The 20358-nt window shown below is 44.1% G+C and overlaps 1 protein-coding gene across 8 annotated transcripts; it reads left to right on the top strand.

Moving 5' to 3' along the window:
- The first annotated feature begins 2697 nt into the window (after window positions 1-2697).
- On the top strand, window positions 2698-19790 carry arhgef37 (Rho guanine nucleotide exchange factor (GEF) 37). Of its 8 annotated transcripts, none has more exons than XM_042325874.1 (15): window positions 2698-2827; window positions 3309-3385; window positions 4241-4312; window positions 4927-5282; window positions 5641-5770; window positions 6403-6550; window positions 6729-6928; window positions 7081-7211; window positions 7912-8016; window positions 8464-8577; window positions 8767-9084; window positions 9311-9439; window positions 10667-10862; window positions 11218-11432; window positions 15049-19790. In XM_042325874.1, exons 4-15 carry the CDS (start codon window positions 4938-4940, stop codon window positions 15253-15255), a joined length of 2238 nt encoding a protein of 745 aa, XP_042181808.1. In that variant the 5' UTR covers window positions 2698-2827; window positions 3309-3385; window positions 4241-4312; window positions 4927-4937; the 3' UTR covers window positions 15256-19790. The 8 variants fall into 8 exon arrangements, with proteins under 8 accessions (XP_042181808.1, XP_042181812.1, XP_042181809.1 ...); XM_042325871.1 differs by having other exon boundaries at window positions 2822-2955; window positions 4931-5282; XM_042325878.1 differs by lacking the exon at window positions 4241-4312 and having other exon boundaries at window positions 4931-5282.
- The last annotated feature ends 568 nt before the right edge of the window (window positions 19791-20358 follow it).

The raw sequence follows: 20358 nt of genomic DNA, 5'->3' as shown, positions 1-20358 counted from the left end.
TCTCGTAAATAGTCTAACATGTTATTACTCCAACTTTGTGAAAGAGACAAATTGACATGTTAACATTTTTAGTAAAAAACGACTTTATATTGAAGGAGTGCCTTTGATTTAATGGCCTGCACATGTGCAGTTCGGTGCGAGATGACCTTTAGACCCAATGATGTGTTGCTGCACATGTGCTTAGCTAGCCAACATAGCCATGACATCGCCTACAACTATGATCGGGGATTTCTATTGGAGAAGCAGTCTCTGCCTATATTCATACTGTACTGTCTGTCTTTGATTATACTTTACAAGTGGCACTCGTTCACATAGCACTCCTCACAGAACACAGGCATAAATACACTGCGGATAATGGGGAACATTGGCGACACCTGGAGGGGGGTGGAGACAAGCACAAAGACAGGTGAAACAGATCAGGGTGTGACACAGAATAATAGATGTTTGGCGAATCTATGAATTACACTACCGGTCAAAAGTTTTAGAACACCTACACATTCAAGGGTTTTTCTTTATTTGTACTATTTTCTACATTGTAGAATAATAGTGAAGACATCAAAACTATGAAATAACACATATGGAATCATGTAGTAACCAAAAACGTTTTAAACAAATCAAAATATGTTTTATTTAAGATTCTTCAAATAGCCCCCCTTTGCATTGATGACAGCTTTGTAGAAAATTATCAAAATAAAGAATAACCCTTGAATAAGTAGGTGTTCAAAAACATTTGACCAGTGTATGTACGACCACCACGGTGGAAAAAGTATCAAATTGTCATACTAGAAAATGGCTAAAGTAAAATTCACCCCCAAAAATACTAATTGAGTAAAAGTATTTGTTTTTAAATATACTTAAGTATCAAAAGTAGAAATCATTTCAAATTGCTTATAGTATGAAAATAAGACTTTGTGTTTAATGACTCCTCCAGATCAGAGGCTGTAGGGATGACCAGGGATGTTCTCTTAATAAGTGAGTGAATTTGACCACTTTCCTGTCCTGCTAAACATTGAAACTTTTTGGGTGTGAGGGAAAATTGATGGAGTAAAAAGTACATTATTGTCTTTAGGAATCTAGTGAAGTAAAAGTAGTCAAAAATATAAATATTAAAGTGAAGTACAGATACCTAAACTACTTAAGTAGTGCTTTAAAGTATTTTTACTTAAGTACTTAAGTACTGATGACAGCTGGAGATTTCGCCACTCAAAACATTTTTGTATAGAATCTTTCCAAAAGTATATTCTGTCGGAAGGGTTAATATGAATTTAAAATAATTTGACATGATTTATATGAATAGGGTCATGAACATTGAAATAAACAAGGGAGTATTTAAACGTAGGCTAAGTCTGGCATACGCTTTATCCCATACTTTACAATAACTCTTTTGGTCTTAGGTAGTCTCCGATTAGGCTATTCACTCCATAGTTACACTGCTGTGATCGCCATTCAGCACCTTGCGCCTTTGGAAAAGCACCCCTGTGTCTCAGAAGATGCCCTTCTGGAGGCATGCAGCCATAGAGTCATTATACAATACGTACGTTCAACCTTTTGGCAGCTATCTGGCTCCATAGTGTATGGCTGTGTTCGTGATGATCAAAACCGTAAAGGGTCAATTGTAACCGACTGATCTACAACTAATCAGTAGTTGTTTATGATGCATGTTTTTTTGTATATCAGTGAGTTGGAAGTCACCTGCACCTTTGGATGTGATATCGAACACACCCAATGGCTCCCGATGTTTTACCAAGCGATGCCGCTTCCTAGTATACAGGTCGTAGGTTAGTAAAGGGGCTCCACCCTTAGGGTTCAGATCATTTTGTAATCTTGTTTTTTAGGCCAGTTACATTTTTTGGCAGGGAAAAAAGTACCACTAGAGGTCCCCATAGTACAGGCTACTGCCACCAACCTACTGAAATTGGGGCACATATAGGTTAGGTCAAATTCAACATTACTTACCAGGCGTAATCAATAGAAAGGAAAAGTTAGTGACCCGACATCTCAAGAAAAAAATAAACACTGAGGTGATGTGACCTTGGACTGGCGAACGTGTTCTTAGAAAAGGGACATGATTGAGGGTTCAAAGACGTTCAACAAGAAGATAATTATGATGTGAAGAGTGGAGGATGTTTACTAGTCTGAAATATATTTTTATCCCCCAGTCATTAGGACCCACACTACGGCCATGCAGTTTCCTGCTATCCCTGGAATCCAAGTGTTCACCCCTGTGGCCCGAGAGACTGGGACTGAGAGACTGTTGTACATTTTTTTGTCAACAGTAGACTACTTACTGTAATTCAATTCTCAAATTAAAAATAGTTATTGTCACAGATATAATGTCATTAATCCAGTTCTGCAGAATTCCTTGGCCCAATGCCAATGTTATAAACTCAGACGTCATGCCTGAATGTTTCACATTCCTACGGAATCAAGCAGATAATATGTAGTTTTCTCAATACTTGTGTGTTCCTTGTTGCCCCTGAAATAGTTGTCAGTTAGTTGAATTGTTCCTCTGTAAATATCTGACAAATTCCATTTCCCTCATGATAAACATTTACTGTAAACTCCATATGATGTTATTGTCTTGTGCTGAGACATATATACACACACACACACACACACACACACACACACACACACACACACACACACACACACACATAACAATAGGCTACAATGCATTGCACTGACGTGACGTCAGCCTTGCCTGGTGAACCTGTTCTTAGAAAAGGGACATGTGATTGAGGGTTGGAAGACACACAAGACTTAAAGGTGCGCGTGTGTTTGTGACAGTGCTGCCTCCGTAGACTAACAGCTACAATTTCTAAAGGTATGTTCTCTCTATTAAATATTATAATGTTATCCCCTTGGATAAGAGTTCTCTGTGTGTGCACTGACCATGTAGTTGGAGCACCACATCTTATGCGAGGAGAAGCTGCTGTTGCTTTAAAGCCAAAGGTCTGTGTCTCTTTTTGTTATCTATATTTCATGTGACTAACTAAGTATCTGACTAGCCTACATCTTATTGCACTGTGTTGTAATATAACATCATACCATGTTTCCGATCTATCACTGATCTACTGTATATACACTTTTGTAAAAGGAAATGTGAATTTATTAGAGCCAATCTACTGCTGTAATCCTTCTACAGTCTAGTACTATACTATCTGTAGAGGTAGTAGGCCTAATGTACTACTACAATCTGCTACTGTACATTGAACTGGGCCATGACCTGCAGTAAGAAAGGAAGATAATTATGAGGTGAAGAGCGGAGGATGTTTACTCATCTGAAAGATATTTTTATCCCCCAGTCATTAGGACCCACCCATCGGCCATGCAGTTTCCTGCTATCCCTGGAACCCAAGTGTCCACCCTGTGTATGGGAAGAGTAAGTTATCAATGTTACATGTTGTACAAATCTTTTGTGAACAGTAGACAATTTTGTGAAATTAAATACTCAAATGAAAAATGAGTTTTCGTCATTAGTTTATTTAAAACTACAAGTCAGCATAATGATGACTCCGCAGGTAATTAAACCAGCTCTGCAGCATTCCTTGGCCCAATTCCAATGTTATCAACTCAGACATGCCTGAATGTTTCACATTCCTACGGAATCAACCAGTTGAACACGTAGTTTCCTAAATACTTGTGTGTTCCTTGTTGCCTCTGAAATAGTTGTTTTAGTTAGTTGAATTGTTCCTCTGTAAATATCTGAGAAAATGTCATTACCCTCATGATAAATACTTACTGTAAACTCCACATGATTGTATTGTCTTGTGCTGAGACATCCACACAAAGGACACGTCTAAATTCTTACAGACGGGAAATCATTACAATTACTTGGGCGGAAATTGCCATTGAATTCACTTGGAGCTTTTACTTCCTGTGAGAAAACATCAGTCGGCGTGGCGCTGTGTCTCCATTTGGCGGGCCAGCCTGTCTTCTTAAATGGGGGGCCAGTCAATGAGCTTTTGCCTGAGCAGGCGTCACTTCCTTTCTACAGGCTGCTGCATTCAATCAGCTGATTCAGCACAGAGAGAGGCTGTGTGCTGTGTCTTCTCTGGCCTCCACACTGCTATAGCCTTTCACCTCCTCCCTGCCTCCACCCTTTCCCCCTAACAAACAGCCCAGCTGAGCCTCCCATCCCCCCACAAGCGTCCACTCACACACCCATGCCACATGAAGCCCAGCTCTTAGTGAGTGAGTGGAAAAAGTTACACCAGTCTTTCTGTGTGTTGGCCAGTCAATCGAATGCAGCAGCACACGCCACTGTCCCACAAGCTGAGCTGCGTCTGATCCCAGTCCTCTACTCAAGGTATTGATGCGCTTTAATGGCTTTATTCTGCTGTCATTCACTGAGAAACTTCTATTTTCAGCCTGAGGTGAAGTTGTTGCTCAGTGCGACTATTCTATTTAATTGGATGTTTAAACTAGAAACCCAGAGACCTGGGTTGTTATGGTTCTGTCTTTGTTTTAATGTACATGTTAATTATGACTCATCAGATACAGATACAACTTTGTTTAGGTAACTTTTGTTCGGTTGTAAATCACAGCCAAACCACACTTGAAAGTACAATTAATGTTGAAGTCACTGCCATTGACTGTCCCTCCACATGTTTTTACTCACTATTCCTTTGACACAATCAGTCAAACACAGGGGCTGCCTTTTAAACAGCTAAGCAGTATTACATTGATTGAAATCTGCTAACAAGTGAAATTGCTTCAGCTGCAACAGCTTTTTAAGAGCAGGACCATCTCGTTTGAACACATCGTATTCCAGCTCAGAGGACAGGCAACAATGCAAAGTAGTTTCCTTATGTCTCCTATAAGCCATTCAGCCCCGCTATAATAACACTGCCACGGGCTGCTACTGCTGGGTGGAATACAGACCTCAGGCTCACATGGAGCTAACGTCCTTTTCTCCGACAGACAGCCCCAGCATGGAGAGCCCCTTGAGTGCAGAATCAGCTCCCCCAACCCCAGCTCCCAGAAACCATACTCCTTCTCCAAGTCCAAGAGCTGAGGCCCAAGAGTTGAGAATGGAGGAGAAAGAGAGAACAGTGGACACAGAGGAGGACCCTATATATCTGTCTCTGTTATCAGCAGTGTCAGTGGTTGTGGATGAGCCAGCAGAGGATGCATCAGAGAAGGCTGAGGAGAGAGCTGAGAGAGAGGCTCAGAGGCAGCTCCTGGCCACAGAGGAGCTGGTCTACACAGAGAGGAACTACCTGAGACTCCTCCAGGTCTGCACCTGCACCATCAGGAGCAACCTGCAGAAACTCCAGGTACTGTGCTGCATAGGGCTAAGAGGGTTTCCTGAACATGTAACCTGACCAGTGAAAGCTCTGGGCCCTACTAGGACTACAGTCAAATTACCGCTCTCTAAGATATGGTTATCTTGAAGCACCGTGCTTTATTTCCTTTCACGTCTCGGGAACTTTTTCAATGCCCATATAATCGAATGTCTTTGATTACAAGGCCACACTTTGTATATGGGATAGAGGATAGAGGGAGGAGGATGGAGAGGAGGAGGGGATAATGTAATTGTATACGGGAGAGAGGATGGAGAGATGGAGAGGAGGAGGGGATAATGTAGTGGTGGGTGAGCAGTAAAGTCAGTCTGTACCTTCTCCCCTACCACAGCCACAGCTGCCTAACCTGAACAGCATGTTCCTGTACATAGAGGAGGTGATCGACGTGTCAGGGCGCCTCCTTAGCTTCCTGGACCAGAAGCAGTTGACACCCCATGATCCTCTCTTCCTGGAGACTCTATGTAAGTAGTAAGAATAGTGCAGTGCTGTATCAGTACAGTTTCCTTGGCTGGAATACACCTAGTGATTTTCACTCCTGGGTAGTTACTAATATATTTACACCTGCACTACCACACCTACTAATCCTATGAGGCTATCATGAACAGGCTCATGTCCACCCCCTCTGTTGATACCAGCTGCTTGTCATGATGTGTTCTACATGGCTGTGTGTATTAAAGTCCTATTAGCACATTTTCCACCATGGTTATTAGCAACACTTACACATACAGTCCCCCTTGCAGTCAAGCTGCTTGGATGGATCAGCTAGATAGCGAAAAACAAGAAGTCTCTCTCTGTGGGGACCTTGTTAGCCTCGGTTATATTTCAATGTGGAGCAAACAACAGTGCCAAGTTCCCTTTTTCCATTATTTGTTGACCTTGTTCAGCACCTGGACTGCTAGGTGTTCAAAAGTTGATATTTTCTGCAGAGATCAAACCTGCAAGAACGACTACACAACAGCAACAAAATTAAACGCCTTTATATATTCATTTGTATCACCTTAGCAACATTCCATGGGATGGATAAAGGACAACATGGGAGGCATACAAGTACATTTATATCACTTCATGAATACTTGATTCATATCCCCTTCAGGTGATGCCTTCCTCAGTCTATCAACAGACATGGAGTCGGCATACAAGGAGTACCTGGCCAACTACAACACCGTCACAGCGTTAGAGAACAGCTACAAGCAGAAAGATGCCCTGTGGACTGAGATAGTGAAAGTCATCAAGTCCTCAGAGTATGTTCATATCTCCCTCTGCATTCCTGTTCCTGCCATTCTTTGTCTCTAAAGTCCCATTAAAATCCACGACTGAAACTGGCCTTGATATCACACCCCATCTCTACTGTGTTATGAACCTCCATGTTTTCTCACTATAAGTCCAGGAAGTATGACCAAGTGAGACTGTTGTGTACAGGCCAGAGGTGAATGCCACCTCTCTGAGCTTCTTCCTGGTGATGCCAGTCCAGAGGATCGCCCGCTACCCTCTTCTCCTCCAGACCATCATGAAACACACAGAGCCTGGGCACCCGGCCTACTCTCTTCTGGAGCAAACTGCCCACACCGCCATAGCCCTGAACTGCAGGATCAATGAGTACAAACGCTTCAGAGAAGTAGGTGAGAACATGAGCTAGCTAATCCCCATCTAGTAATCATTCCCTGTGGTTGGTTCTACTATTCAGACAGGGATGAGGAATTGATAGATTGTGGCCCTTGCCTTCACTTATTCCTGAACACCCATATTAGAATTTGTTGTCTTGTCATCACAGCCGACAAATACAGGAAGACGGAAACCCTGACTATAAGGGATAAGATGAATCGTCTGAACAGCCACAGCATCGCTAAGAAGACGGCCAGACTGAGTCAGTTCATCAAGCATGAGACGGGGATTGCACCAAAGGTAAGGTACTGTCTGTGCCGGTCCTTGTTAAGATCACTCAGCCATAAAATGAAGCTACACTTTCTACAAGTAAGAGAAACCGTGGTAAGAGAACAAATGATATGACTAGTGTTTACCTGCTGTATTCAAACCTTGATGCCATTGAGGAGCATTTGTTACATAAAGTATGTAGAGAGTCGTTGACCACAATGACTCATGCTATGCTGGAGGATTCTCACATGGTTATGAGTATTCCTTTGCGGACATTTTTATACATATTATTCATCAAGTCACAAACTGAAGCTCTGGTTCTCTTTTTAGCCATGGATGGTAGAACTACTAGAATGTTCCTCTTTTAATATCTGTTGCGATTTATAGAGTTTACTGTTAAAAGGGTACTTTGGGAGTTTGGCAATGAGGCCCTTGATCTACTTCCTCAGAGTCAAATGCACATGTAGACACTATTTACATCTCAGTGTCCAGTATGAAGGAAGTTAGAGGTAGTTTCTAGAGCCAATGCTAACTAGCATGCTAGCAGATACCAATAGACTAACGCTAGTTAACATTGGTTCACGAAACTACCTCAAACTTCCTTCATACTGGACACAGAGATGTAAAAATGGTATCCGTGAGGTCATCTGACTCTGGGGAAGTAAATAAAAAACCTCATTGCTAAAATCCCAAAGTGTCCCTTTAATAACTTCCCTCTGTTCAATTCCAGCTGGTAGATGAGGAGTTTGATGCCTTGGAGGGTTTTTTCTATCTCCTTGAAAATGGTATCACCGTGCTACATGAAAATGTGGAGACATATCTAGACCATCTACAGGTGAGCTTTTGTTGACCCTAGCCCTTTGTCATGGAGACCAGAGTAAGATCACCATGACAACACTGGAATCACTTTGTTTATGTGTGGCTTTCCACTCAACGTATAATTAGTGCACAATGCCTTAGCATTCACTTCTGTCTTGGCATCCTCTTCCACTAAAGAATGGCTACAGCTCTGATCTGAAATACTTTTTTTATTCTTCAGTGGTGAGTAGTTGACAATTTAGAGACAATGTAACTGTAAGAAAATCAGTTTAAAGTATTCAGCCTGCTACTCACTGCCCCACCTAATATGTGAATGCAGTCCCTCCCTACTGCCAACAACCACAGCCACCACTGCCGCTCATAAAGCATGCATTACTGACACTGCCACACAGATGTGTTTACATTTCCCCCCATGTCTAATTCTAGTTCATGTTGTAACTTTCCTTCCATTGTTATATTCCAGAGGTTTCTGAGCTGTCGACCAGAGGAGTTTGATCTTGACATGGATGGTGAGAAGCCTGCTATATGCTACAAAGAAGTCATAACAGCACTGAGGCAATGGATACTTCCTACATTTGTAAGTTAAACTGCAGTACCATGTTGTTATGTTACAAAAATAGGCATCAGAAAAATAGTTATGCCTATGGACGAGTTTCACTTTCCCTCAGGCCTGTCCTTCAGGCTTCAGACTACGCTGTCTGGACCTCACACTTGTAACTCCCCTCCCCTGCTCATCCCTCTATCCCATCCCCCTCTCTCTCTCCAGGAGAAGAGGATGAGGACTTTGGTCCACAAGCCCATCTGTGCCCTGAGAGAGCTCCTGGTGGGGCCTCGTAACCTGATCAGTAAGCGTCTGGACAAGCTGCTGGACTACGAGCTGATCGAAGAGAAGCCCAGTCTGAGCTACGATGAGCAGGCGGTGGCTAACACCTATAAGACCATCAACACCCTGCTCCTCAACGAGCTGCCCCAGTTCAACGGCCTGGCCCTCACCCTGCTCTGGGGCATGCTGGGGGCTTTCAGCTGCCTGCACAAGGACCTGGCTAAAGACATGGAGCAGCTCTTCCAGGGCTTCACCCAACAGGTACACAATAATACAGTACTGGAGTAGAGGGGATGACTAGCATGTTTCTTGTGGGGGTACAGACAGATGCCTATTTTCTCTATGATCCTAAGTAGCAGTTTGCTCATGTATTTGTTACTACTTTTACAATCAGATTTCAGTGGGAGCTATACCAAAAGCAGAGATGTTGCTGAAGTTAAACTTGACTATTTGTCTCATCTCATTTTGTTTACATGTCTCTTTGCAGCTCCCTCACGGTTCCCTGGAGCCGAATGCATTCTGGGAGTGGGCGGAGTGTTCGGTGCTGGAGGGTGCAAGGAGGCTGGAGAGCCTGTGTTGGAATGTGAAGGACCAACTCAATGCTCCCATTGTCCAGGTCAGTCTCAACAGAAGCTCCACTATAATCTGTTTGGTGGCGATGGGACTTGTTGTTGGGTAACATCGCCAGGGACAGTGTGTGTATACATCCACAACCCCACAGTACTTGTCAAATAGCAGCAGGATGATTCATTCTACACCTACTGTATTCACTGTCAATGTTCTGATGCCGCATTATGTGTTTGGAATAACCTGAATTGGATCATGATTGCTATTTCTACTAGCCTTGGGGTTAACTGTTGATGGTTCTGAGGAAGGTGAGTCACCTGAAGGGACAACACTAAACACAAGCCCATTTGTCAAAACCAACACACTAGAACACATCATGTCACAACTCACAACATTAACCTGTATTTCCTGTGATAAACCCCTAGCAAAAATATACTGGAAATTACATGACATTTTTCCCCCAGTCAGAAACAGAAACCACCATTCATTTAGCTTGGTCATAATACAGCAATAACTTTACTCTGGCTAGCTCATGGCTCCTATCATCACCACACCACTGCTCGTTACTTTAACTGATGAGAATGTGAAACTGCCGAGTGGGGAGGGAGGAGGAGGGGAGAGAGAAATGGTGTAGATTCATCTTCCAGACTAATCTAGACATCTCACAGCCCATGTTATAAGCTGCACTTTGTCTGTCTGCGGTGTTAAGGAGCAGCTCTCCTGGCTGTAGGCCTCACAGAACCACAGCAACCTATTCCCTATATAGTTAACCAGCCCTGCTCAAAAGTAGTGCACTATATAGGGAATAGGGTGCGATTTGGGACATAGCCAGAGATAGCAATGAGACTCAGCCTGTCAGGTCTAGAGGAATACATGACAGCACTAGTAGAGGATGGGCTGCTCATCTGTGGCTAGAGATGACTCCTACTTACAGGTATGTACCAGTTCTACAGTACTAGAAAGAAACAGGATCGCTTCATTAGCTACTCTTAGATGACATAGTGAAGTCATTTAAACTCTAGATGTCACCCTGGCTGGTAGCTGAGCAGGTGAACACCAGTGATAAGGAACATGGTGAATGACTAGCTGGGTCCTTACCAGTTCCAATATCTCTACCAGAGTCGTGTTCATTAGGGCATACCTTAGCAAAACGTTTAGCACATTTTTGCAATGGAAATAAAGAATTGACATTTCTTATCGAATGAATTCAGGTCCTCCCTTCCTATTTGTCTTCTCTTCCATTTGGTGTGCAATGACCACAACGCTGTCCTCCCAGCCTCTCAGCCCTGGCTCTCAGAAGCGTCTGAAGGTCCTCACAGACAAGCACGGCTCAGGGAAGATCTACCAGCTGATGGGTCATGTGGTGGGGACCAGAGACCTGGACCTGAGCCTGAACAGAGGAGAGCTGGTGGCCATCATCAGTGAGATGGACACACGGGGGGACAAACGACGCTGGCTGGTCGACGCTGGGGGTAAGACCACCAAGACATTTAGCCTTTTCACTAGAGGGGCTGATCTTTAAAATAACAAACAGCTTTAATTTCTAAAAGGAAAGTCGGTCCTTAATTCTGTCAATGTAGCAGTGAATACAAACGATAATGCTTGTAATGCAGCTTCATTCACCACCAGTTAAGGTGGAGACACCTAATGGTTGTTTACTGTTACTGCTGCATGGGAACCATTCATCTATGCCAGTGAGATCTATCAAGCCAAATAGATTTGATTAATTATAGGACAACGTGGTTTATATACCGTACATCTCATCAGATTATAATTACTTATGAATTCACGTCTTCCAATCATCTACACCGATCTCCCTGTGTCCAGGTCCAAGAGGATACGTCCCCTCCTCCAAGCTGGTACGTTACCACCAGGTAACTATGGATCCTCCCCCATCCCCTCATCTGATCACTACCATGGATCACGCTGGGGGGGTCAGACGACACTCCTGCACGCCTGGCGTCAGGCGACCCTCCTACACCCCTGATACACCCCAGCCCCGGCTCCTGAGGTCTATGTCGATGACAGTTCCCTGCCTCCAGGTCAGTGACTCTCTGAGCTGCTCGCCCTTGGCAGCCAGGTTGAAATGCAGAGTGCCCCAAACCTTCTCCTGAGTGCTTTATTCATCTATTTGTTTTAGTACTTCAAACATCATCATACATTGTTGGTGTGTCTTTCACACACACACTCACAGTCACAGTCATAGTCATAGTAGTCACACACACACACACACACACACACACACACACACACACACACACACACACACACACACACACACACACACACACACTCACACTCACACTCACACTCATAGTCACACACACACACACACACACACACACACACACACACACACACACACACACACACACACACACACACACACACACACACTCACAGTCACACTCACACACGTAGAAGAATTGTATCTGGGTTCGGTCTGTCTGTGTGGCTGAGCTGTTGAAATGCAGCTCTCCTGGTTGTTAAAGTGAGTGATTCTCCTCGTGACCTTTGGGAGGCATCTTTCATACTCCTATAGCCAGCCCTCTTCATGCACCGCTGACAGTATGATCACTAATCATAGGCAGGTGACATGCGATCCTGCTAAGGCTTTGATTCTTCAACATGGGTGGTCCGTTTTAGTCTGTTCTTTCTGTCCAACATCCTTGCCATAGCCAAGTGTGTGTCTGTCAGAGCAGAGGAGACCGTGGTTGGGCTCAATTCAGAATTCCAATTGAATGCTTACATTTTTACTGAATTTGAATTTAAGTAGTAAACAGGATATAGAATTACAATTTGAATTAAAGGAATAGAATTGAATTCAGTAAAATTCTATAAACAGGTGTAGTCTACACAAATATACACTGAGTGTACAAAACATTAGGAAACCTGCTCTTCCGTGACAGACTGACCAGGGGAATCACGTTGAAGCTATGATCCCTTACTGATGTCACTTGATAAATCCACTTCAATCAGTGTAGATTTTATGTTTATTATTTTATTTAACCTTTATTTAACGAGCCAAGTCAGTTAATTAAGAAAAAAATCTTATTTACAATGACGGCCTAGCTGAAGGGGAGGAGACGAAGGATTTTTAAACCTTGAGACAATTGAAACATGGATTGGGTATGTGTGCCATTCAGAGGGTGAATGGGGAAGACAAATGATTTAAGTACCTTTTGAACAGGGTATGATAGTAGATGCCAGGTGCACCGATTTGTGTCAAGAACTGCAACGCTGCTGGGCTTTTTCACACTCAACAGTTTCCCATGTGTATCAAGAATGGTCCAACAACCAAAGGACATCCAGCCAACTTGACACAACTGTGGGAAGCATTGGAGTCCACATGGGCCAGCATCCCTGTGGAATGCTTTCGACACCTTGTGGAGTCCATGTCCCAACGAATTGAGGCTGTTGTGAAGGCAAAAGGGGGTGCAATTCAATATTAGTAAGTTGTTCTTAATGTTTGGTATAGTCAGTGTATAAGGTAGGGTCTAATATAACTGCATTGTTTGTTGAGAAATATAATGAGCTATTCTAAGCACTAAGGTTAAAAGAGTAAGGGGGGATTCTGACCTGAGTTAAGCATGCGTAAATGGAACGTAATTACCTTTTTTTGAATGCCCTTTTCCACTCATATTCTAACCTTGATCCTAAGCGGGACAATAGCATGCTATTCACCGCTATTCATTTGGGGTGGAGATGTAAGAAATGAAGGTGTGGCAGAGGAGTGTCTAGAGATACGCTGTATTCTGACCTTGACTAAACGCCGTAATTCCACCACCTTCACGTGTGAGGAATCCATGAATAAGGTTGAGCAAACCTACAGGTTCCAAGTGGAAAAACCCTTTACTTAATTTTTTCAGATAAAAAAGTTGTCACATTACCAGATATCAAAGAATATATGTTGGATTCAGTGAAACTCATGTTCTATGACTGAGCAGAATTTCTTTGAATTGCAATTAATTAAATTATACTTCCTGAAACTCAAATCAAAGATTGTCTATTAAATTGACAAAATAGTCAACTGACCACTCTAACAATGGAAATACACGTCTTCAAAGATGAAAGGCAGGCGGGAAGAAAGAAGATCAGGCAAGACCATTCTAGCCAATAAAGGTGAGATGGGTGCGTGAACAACAGGCCATAGAGATGGATGACTTACCTTTGTATCAGTGCCATTTTGGCGTATGTGACAGCATGGGCAATTTTAAAGTAGTTCATTTTATTCTTCTTCATTGGCTGATTTGCTCCCAAAAATATGAATCCCCACCCAGTGTACTTCTTCACCCAGTTTACTTCTTCACCCAGTGTACTTCTTCACCCAGTGTACTTCTTCACCCAGTTTACTTCTTCACCCAGTGTACTTCTTCACCCAGTGTACTTCTTCACCCAGTGTACTTCTTCACCCAGTGTACTTCTTCACCCAGTTTACTTCTTCACCCAGTTTACTTCTTCACCCAGTGTACTTCTTCACTTCTTCACCCAGTGTACTTCTTCACCCAGTACTTCTTCACCCAGTTTACTTCTTCACCCAGTGTACTTCTTCACCCAGTGTACTTCTTCACCCAGTGTCACCCTTCTTCACCCAGTGTACTTCTTCACCCAGTTTACTTCTTCACCCAGTGTACTTCTTCACCCAGTGTACTTCTTCACCCAGTGTACTTCTTCACCCAGTACTTCTTCACCCAGTCTTACTTCTTCACCCAGTGTACTTCTTCACCCAGTGTACTTCACCCAGTGTACTTCTTCACCCAGTTTACTTCTTCACCCAGTTTACTTCTTCACCCAGTGTACTTCTTCACCCAGTGTACTTCTTCACCCAGTGTACTTCTTCACCCAGTGTACTTCTTCACCCAGTTTACTTCTTCACCCAGTTTACTTCTTCACCCAGTTTACTTCTTCACCCAGTTTACTTCTTCACCCAGTGTACTTCTTCACCCAGTGTACTTCTTCACCCAGTGTACTTCTTCACCCAGTGTACTTCTTCACCCAGTGTACTTCTTCACCCAGTGTACTTCTTCACCCAGTTTACTTCTTCACCCAGTGTACTTCTTCACCCAGTGTACTTCTTTCAACGGCAAAGTCCATGCTAAAACGGGTTATAGCCGTGATGAGTCCTCTGTCTCTGTGACAACAGGCACAACTCCGATGTAGTCTATTTTTTGTTGTTGTTGCCAAAATGCCATGTGCGTCCACTTATATCAGTGCATTCGTAACAACCTAACCATTATGAAACATATTGTTGATCAAGTAAGCCTTACATATAGCAAATTAGCAATAACATTCAACACCTCCATACAAAATTTCCTCAGGTGCTTATTTCTGCTTATTTTCGTGAAACCTCTCACTTCACCTCTTCCTCTCTGTTTAAATAAAAATTCCACACCCTGTGTCATGTGACTAATTCTGAAGTGAGCCCAACCCTGGAGGAGACAGATGGTAATTAGTAGTCCAATAACATCACAGGCCACATGGTGGAGCCATTAACCTGCACTTCCATGCCCTGCTGATGTTTCTCTAGTTATGTTGTCCAGAGGTGAGCTGTGTTTTCTAATGGCCACCAGGCTAAATACAATCAATCTCTAGGGCATCATGCTCATTACTAAAGCCTTGTTTTCTCTGTCTATTCTGACCTCTGCGGTGTCTTTGCAGGTGCTCGCAGGCTATGACTTCATGGCAAGGAGCAGTCACGAGGTCTCTCTGAGGGCAGGGGAAACAATCAGAGTCCTGGAACCCCATGACAAGAAGGGTAGCTGTGACTGGAGCCTGGTGGAGGTGCGGGGGCAGAGGGGATACGTGCCCTCCAACTACCTGACAGTGATGCCCACATCCACAACGCCCACCGCCCCTTACCGTTAGGGTTGCCCTGGGTAACCAGCCACCAGCCGGTCTGAGCTAGACACTGCCACTCAACCCTTCACTGCCACACAGCTCATCTTAGCAGGGGAAGCCTACATCCACAGGAGAGAGAGAGAGAGAGCGAGAGAGAAGGAGAGTTTGTGTGCTGTTGATTGAATCACAGATTTGTGTGTGAAGTGGCGAGGCTGGCATTTGCAGGTAGAGTGCTCCAAGCCCTCAACTGCAGCTCTTATTAGCATGTAAGTGGGAGGCCGCTTCCATCACCAGGAACCAGGGGTGCAATCCTGTTTTTTCCCTGGAGAGACTGACTGACTGACAGGCAGGTAGGAATGCCTCAGCACAGCATGATGATAGAGAAGAGTAGGCAGTCCATCAAGCTTATCTGTCTGTCTGGAGTTCTCACTCACTCACTCACTCACTCACTCACTCACTCACTCACTCACTCACTCACTCACTCACTCACTCACTCACTCACTCACTCACTCACTCTTACACACACACACACACAAACACACACACACACACACACACACTACGTAGGTCTGGGCGCTGGCAGTTAAACTGATGGACATATGTACAAACTCCATTTTGATGTACCACTAGCACTGTCAGGTGACTTGGCCACTGACGTTGACAGTAATGCAGTTTATGCTCAGGCTAAATAGTTTTCTGATTTCTAGGAAGAATGAGGTCGGCAAACCTTAATGCTAGATTGCATGGTCAAATAAGGAAAGTGGTTAAGATAACTTGTTCAAATGGATGAAGCGGATCTAGTTTGATACCAGACATGAAATGGCAGCAAAGGTGTGTTACTAAAGCAATGACATCATTAGGTTGATATGGCTTTAATAAGACAGTTGTTGTACTGCAGCTAGCGGAGCCTTCTCATTGGTCCAAATATCAGGGCAGAATGAGAAGACCAGACATTACCTGGTGCTGCATCTGGGCTGACAGACATAACTGTCTTCTCTCAGCTGGCCACAAGGGGGCGTACCACACCAGCGCTCACCCAACAGATGTCTGTTGGCTTTACCTTTAGCCTCTTCAATATTAGCTCAGTCGACAGTGACGTTAATCTTCTGGTGGATGTCACACAACCTGAACATGTTCATATCTTACCGGTGTGGTCATGTCATTCCTTTTGCTGTCAATATCTGCTACATAATATGATCTAAAGAGAATGTTCTCTCTGTAGGCCCACTGTCAAGGTATAGATGTCATGTTTTTAAAATTGTTTTTATTTAATTGATTTAACACAGCAGGACCGTGCGTCAGGCTTTTTATAATAATCTCTGATGATATGAAGGAAGAAATCGCTGTTTGAAAGGGAGCACGGCTCTGTCAGTGCAGCAGAGTCATTGTTATGCAGATTGGTGCAGAGTAGTCACTGTGCCCTGGGTAATACAGCGCTCAAGCTGGGTATGCAGCTCTTCAGATAGTCACCTCTATTTTACCATGTTGACTCAGAACAGGATGGTGCAGTTTCTGAATTTTAGATATAATTTAAGGAAAGGCCACATACCTGTAGATAGTGGTGGTCTATATGAGAGTTATGTTAACAGAGCTTTCACTATGTTAGCCACAAAATGGAGAGTAATCACGTGTAAAAATGGATGTCAGGGCTTTGAATTTTGTACTAACCAAACAATGCTACTGAGTGACACGTGTTGTCCTCCATATGACATTTAAATGTGTGGTGTATTCTGTGTTTGTGGTCGTCACTGCCTCAGCTAAGGACGGGTTGTCACCAGGGATGTGATGCAGTGACTCCCTGCAGCTACCGCTAACCCTAGTATGACAGAACCCTACACAGCTCTAAAAATAAACGTTCTCTCATTCAATGGTTCTATAAATAGCCCACTGTCTGTATAGACAGTATAGACACCCTTGGCCTCCCCCTGCTGGTCACTGTTGGAACAGCAGTTTTACTCCAGCTACCTCTTCTGGGTGGTACATCGCAAAACAGCTACTGCAATACTACCTCTACAGTGTTTCTAGGCTGCTCCTGGCGTAATGCTACAAGGGAGTATACAGAAAGCAATTAGATTGGTTTTACTCTCTGTCTTAGATAATTGGGCTCCTGATTGTGAGGGAAATCCAGTGCTTTAATCAGGCAGGGCTGAATCAAGGCGTCCATGTTGTTTCTGTCAGAATGTAGATCAGCGGCTGCACAATAACAATGTCTATCTGGCTGCAGCCTCATATTTGTGCTGGGCAGAATTTATTGTCCAATCACGGGGGGCTATATTACGGCAGTCAAGGGAGAGAGCATCTGTGTGCCGGGGGGCATTTTTCCTGGAAGAGTTCCCCTCCCAATTTGGGAGGAAGAGTTGAATCACATTGAATGTGATGGGGGCTGATCCATCCAAGCCGCACTAAGCTGGCCACAGAAATGGCAGCAGTAGGCCTGTCCTGGGCGCTTTAAACCAGGGCTGTATTTGGTAACCATTTGGCAACGCTCCTGATGCCGTTGCTTCTTTAAGGCCCTGTCAGCTGATCTCTCTGTCACAACCAATTTAGTTTTAACAATAGCTCGTCCCCTGTACTGCTGGACTAGAATGTGAAAGTCTCCCCTGGCTTGTAGCAAATGTCTGGGGTTTAGAAGGTAGTGGTGAGACAGGTTAGGGAGGCACATGACACTCTGCCCCCATGCAGCCAGGAAGCCCCTTTCTCCTGATGTTCCCCTCTGGGACCTGGGGAGAGAGCCACTGACATGGTGCAATCAGCTCACCGTCCACTGGCTAACTGTGTGTCAGTCAGTCGAGTGACAGAGCGGTAGTGGGCCACGGCAGTCATGCGGAGCAGATCTCCTAGTCAGGGGGATTGACTAGGCAAAAAATTCACAAAAATCCACAACATCATGAGTTTATTGCTTTCTCCTTCAGTTTCCAGACCCTCTGAATAAGACATGAATAGAGATGGAACATGGACACACACACTGACATTCTGTAAGAGATGCAGTTCACCACGTTCCCTTAAACTTGATATCATTTAATCCATAAGTTTGCTACACATTGACTTGAAACTTAATTCGTTATGCCTTTTGCATTTGAAGGAAGTTATGTGGCCTGCAATAGACTAGAGTCCTGTCCAGAGAGTGTACTTGTACATCAAGCTGCTGCACGCTACTGAAAGAGGAGATACAACGGCCCATAGGGCAGAAGCCTGTCTTCAACAGGGACACTTACGTGACATTTATAAAGTAATTGCTTTGATGTTCTATAACTCCATGCTTTCAATTGGCCAAACATATTTTGTAACCAAAGAGTAGTCAAGGATTGTTTACATGTTGATCTGCCCTGTGCTGTATAGGGCAGTGCCCTTTCCCTTAGTGGAAATCACATTGACCCCTGTGTGTGGTGACAGTGGGACAGAATGGTCTGGGGCCTAATCAGACTGAAGGAGGGGCCCAGGCAAGAGTGGAGATTTGAGGGCCAGGGGGATATGTGGCTAAAGGGGCAGGCAACACCCCCTCCCTCCTGACTTTTACTAAAATGATGGCTAACTCTGACTCCATGGCCTCCTCTCTTTCTCTCTCACTATCTGCGAATTGTGGCACTGAGATGCCACTCTTTCTTTATTTAAACACTTCGATATGCAGGCATGGACTGTCATGGCTACTGGCCAGCATTTGTCCCGCATGGTGGACAGGCAGCCGCTCAAGGTCTGTCTTGTTTTTCAACAGGGAGGACACGGCACTACCTCTCCAATTATGTGAAGAGCCTGACTGTGTTTTGAAACAGCCAGGCAGGCGGTCCATACGCAAGCTCTAGAGCCCTCTCCCTACTCGCTAGAGCTCTCTCCTCCTATCCCTGCTCTCTAGAGCTCTCTCCTCCTCTCCCTGCTCTCTAGAGCTCTCTCCTCCTCTCCCTGCTCTCTAGAGCTCTCTCCTCCTCTCCCTGCTCTCTAGAGCTCTCTCCTCCTCTTCCCATCTCTAGAGCTCTCTTCCCCTCTCTAGAGCGCTCTCCCCTTCTCCCCCTCTACCTGTTCTTCTCTCGAGAGCTCTCTCTTCCTACACTCTCTTGTAAACAGTACTAGGATGTCAGGGATGTAAACAGTCATCACATGGGTGCAGGACTTAGCGCTTGCGACAGTTTGGCACTCAGAGACACGCAGAGGGGGGAAGGAAGAGGGGGATGTTTATGTTCAATGTTAGAAAGGAGCCCATCCCAGTCATCCATCCTGGCACAAACTATATGGCATGTCCCCCTCTGGCAACCCGATAAGGCACTTTATAACACTTACATGACACTAAGCTCTATAGTGTTTCATTTATTCAAACTCTTGGAGTTCAAATTCGTAATTGCTGCAGTAAAAGTTTAGCTGATGCTGTGGGCTAGAGAAATATTTGTTTTGATTAGATTTGGTACTATTTTAATCTCGCTCTTTAAACTGTCAATCATCTCATGTTCTCTTGTTGCTGTAGTGTACAGTATGGACTATAGCTTACAGCCAAATGAAGTGCTATATTGCTATAGTAGGAAATAACTTTGTTTTTGCAGTTGTACATGTTTACATTAAACATATATACAGTACTACTGGGTGATGTATGTGCTTATGTCCTGTTTCTCATATTATTCTTCCCATGTACTGTTTAATTTTTCATGAAGTTGGAATGATCAATGATGAGAAACTTGGGCATTGAAGGGAACATACAGGGAAGATAAGACGCAGGGATCTTCTTGTATGACACATTGGATCCTTCGAGACACAGCCAGCAGTCAAGCCTCGTCTCAGCCAATAGTGTGTGTCCTGAAAACAAATGTGCTATCTCTATCAGAATACATCCTGTGCTTTACAACTACACTCTGGGCCTGGAAGCCTTACAACTACACTCTGGGCCTGGAAGCCTTACAACTACACTCTGGGCCTGGAAGCCTTACAACTACACTCTGGGCCTGGAAGCCTTACAACTACACTCTGGACTTCGAAGCCAGTTCTACTGATTTGATTCATTGTTCCCCTATAAGCAGGGCCTGATTTAGACCTCGGACGCCAGGTGGGTGTATTTAATTGAGGTAGAATAGAACCAGTATGCTCCTTACCTCGTAGGGTAAGAGTTGAATGCCCCTGCTATATAGCATGTTCACACCCCTCTGTATT

This window comes from Oncorhynchus tshawytscha, linkage group LG08 (genome assembly GCF_018296145.1).
Source record: "Oncorhynchus tshawytscha isolate Ot180627B linkage group LG08, Otsh_v2.0, whole genome shotgun sequence".
In the NCBI taxonomy this organism is placed as follows: domain Eukaryota; kingdom Metazoa; phylum Chordata; class Actinopteri; order Salmoniformes; family Salmonidae; genus Oncorhynchus; species Oncorhynchus tshawytscha.
The sequence above is the reverse complement of the archived record's forward strand: the minus strand, read 5'-3'. Positions and strand labels throughout refer to the sequence as shown.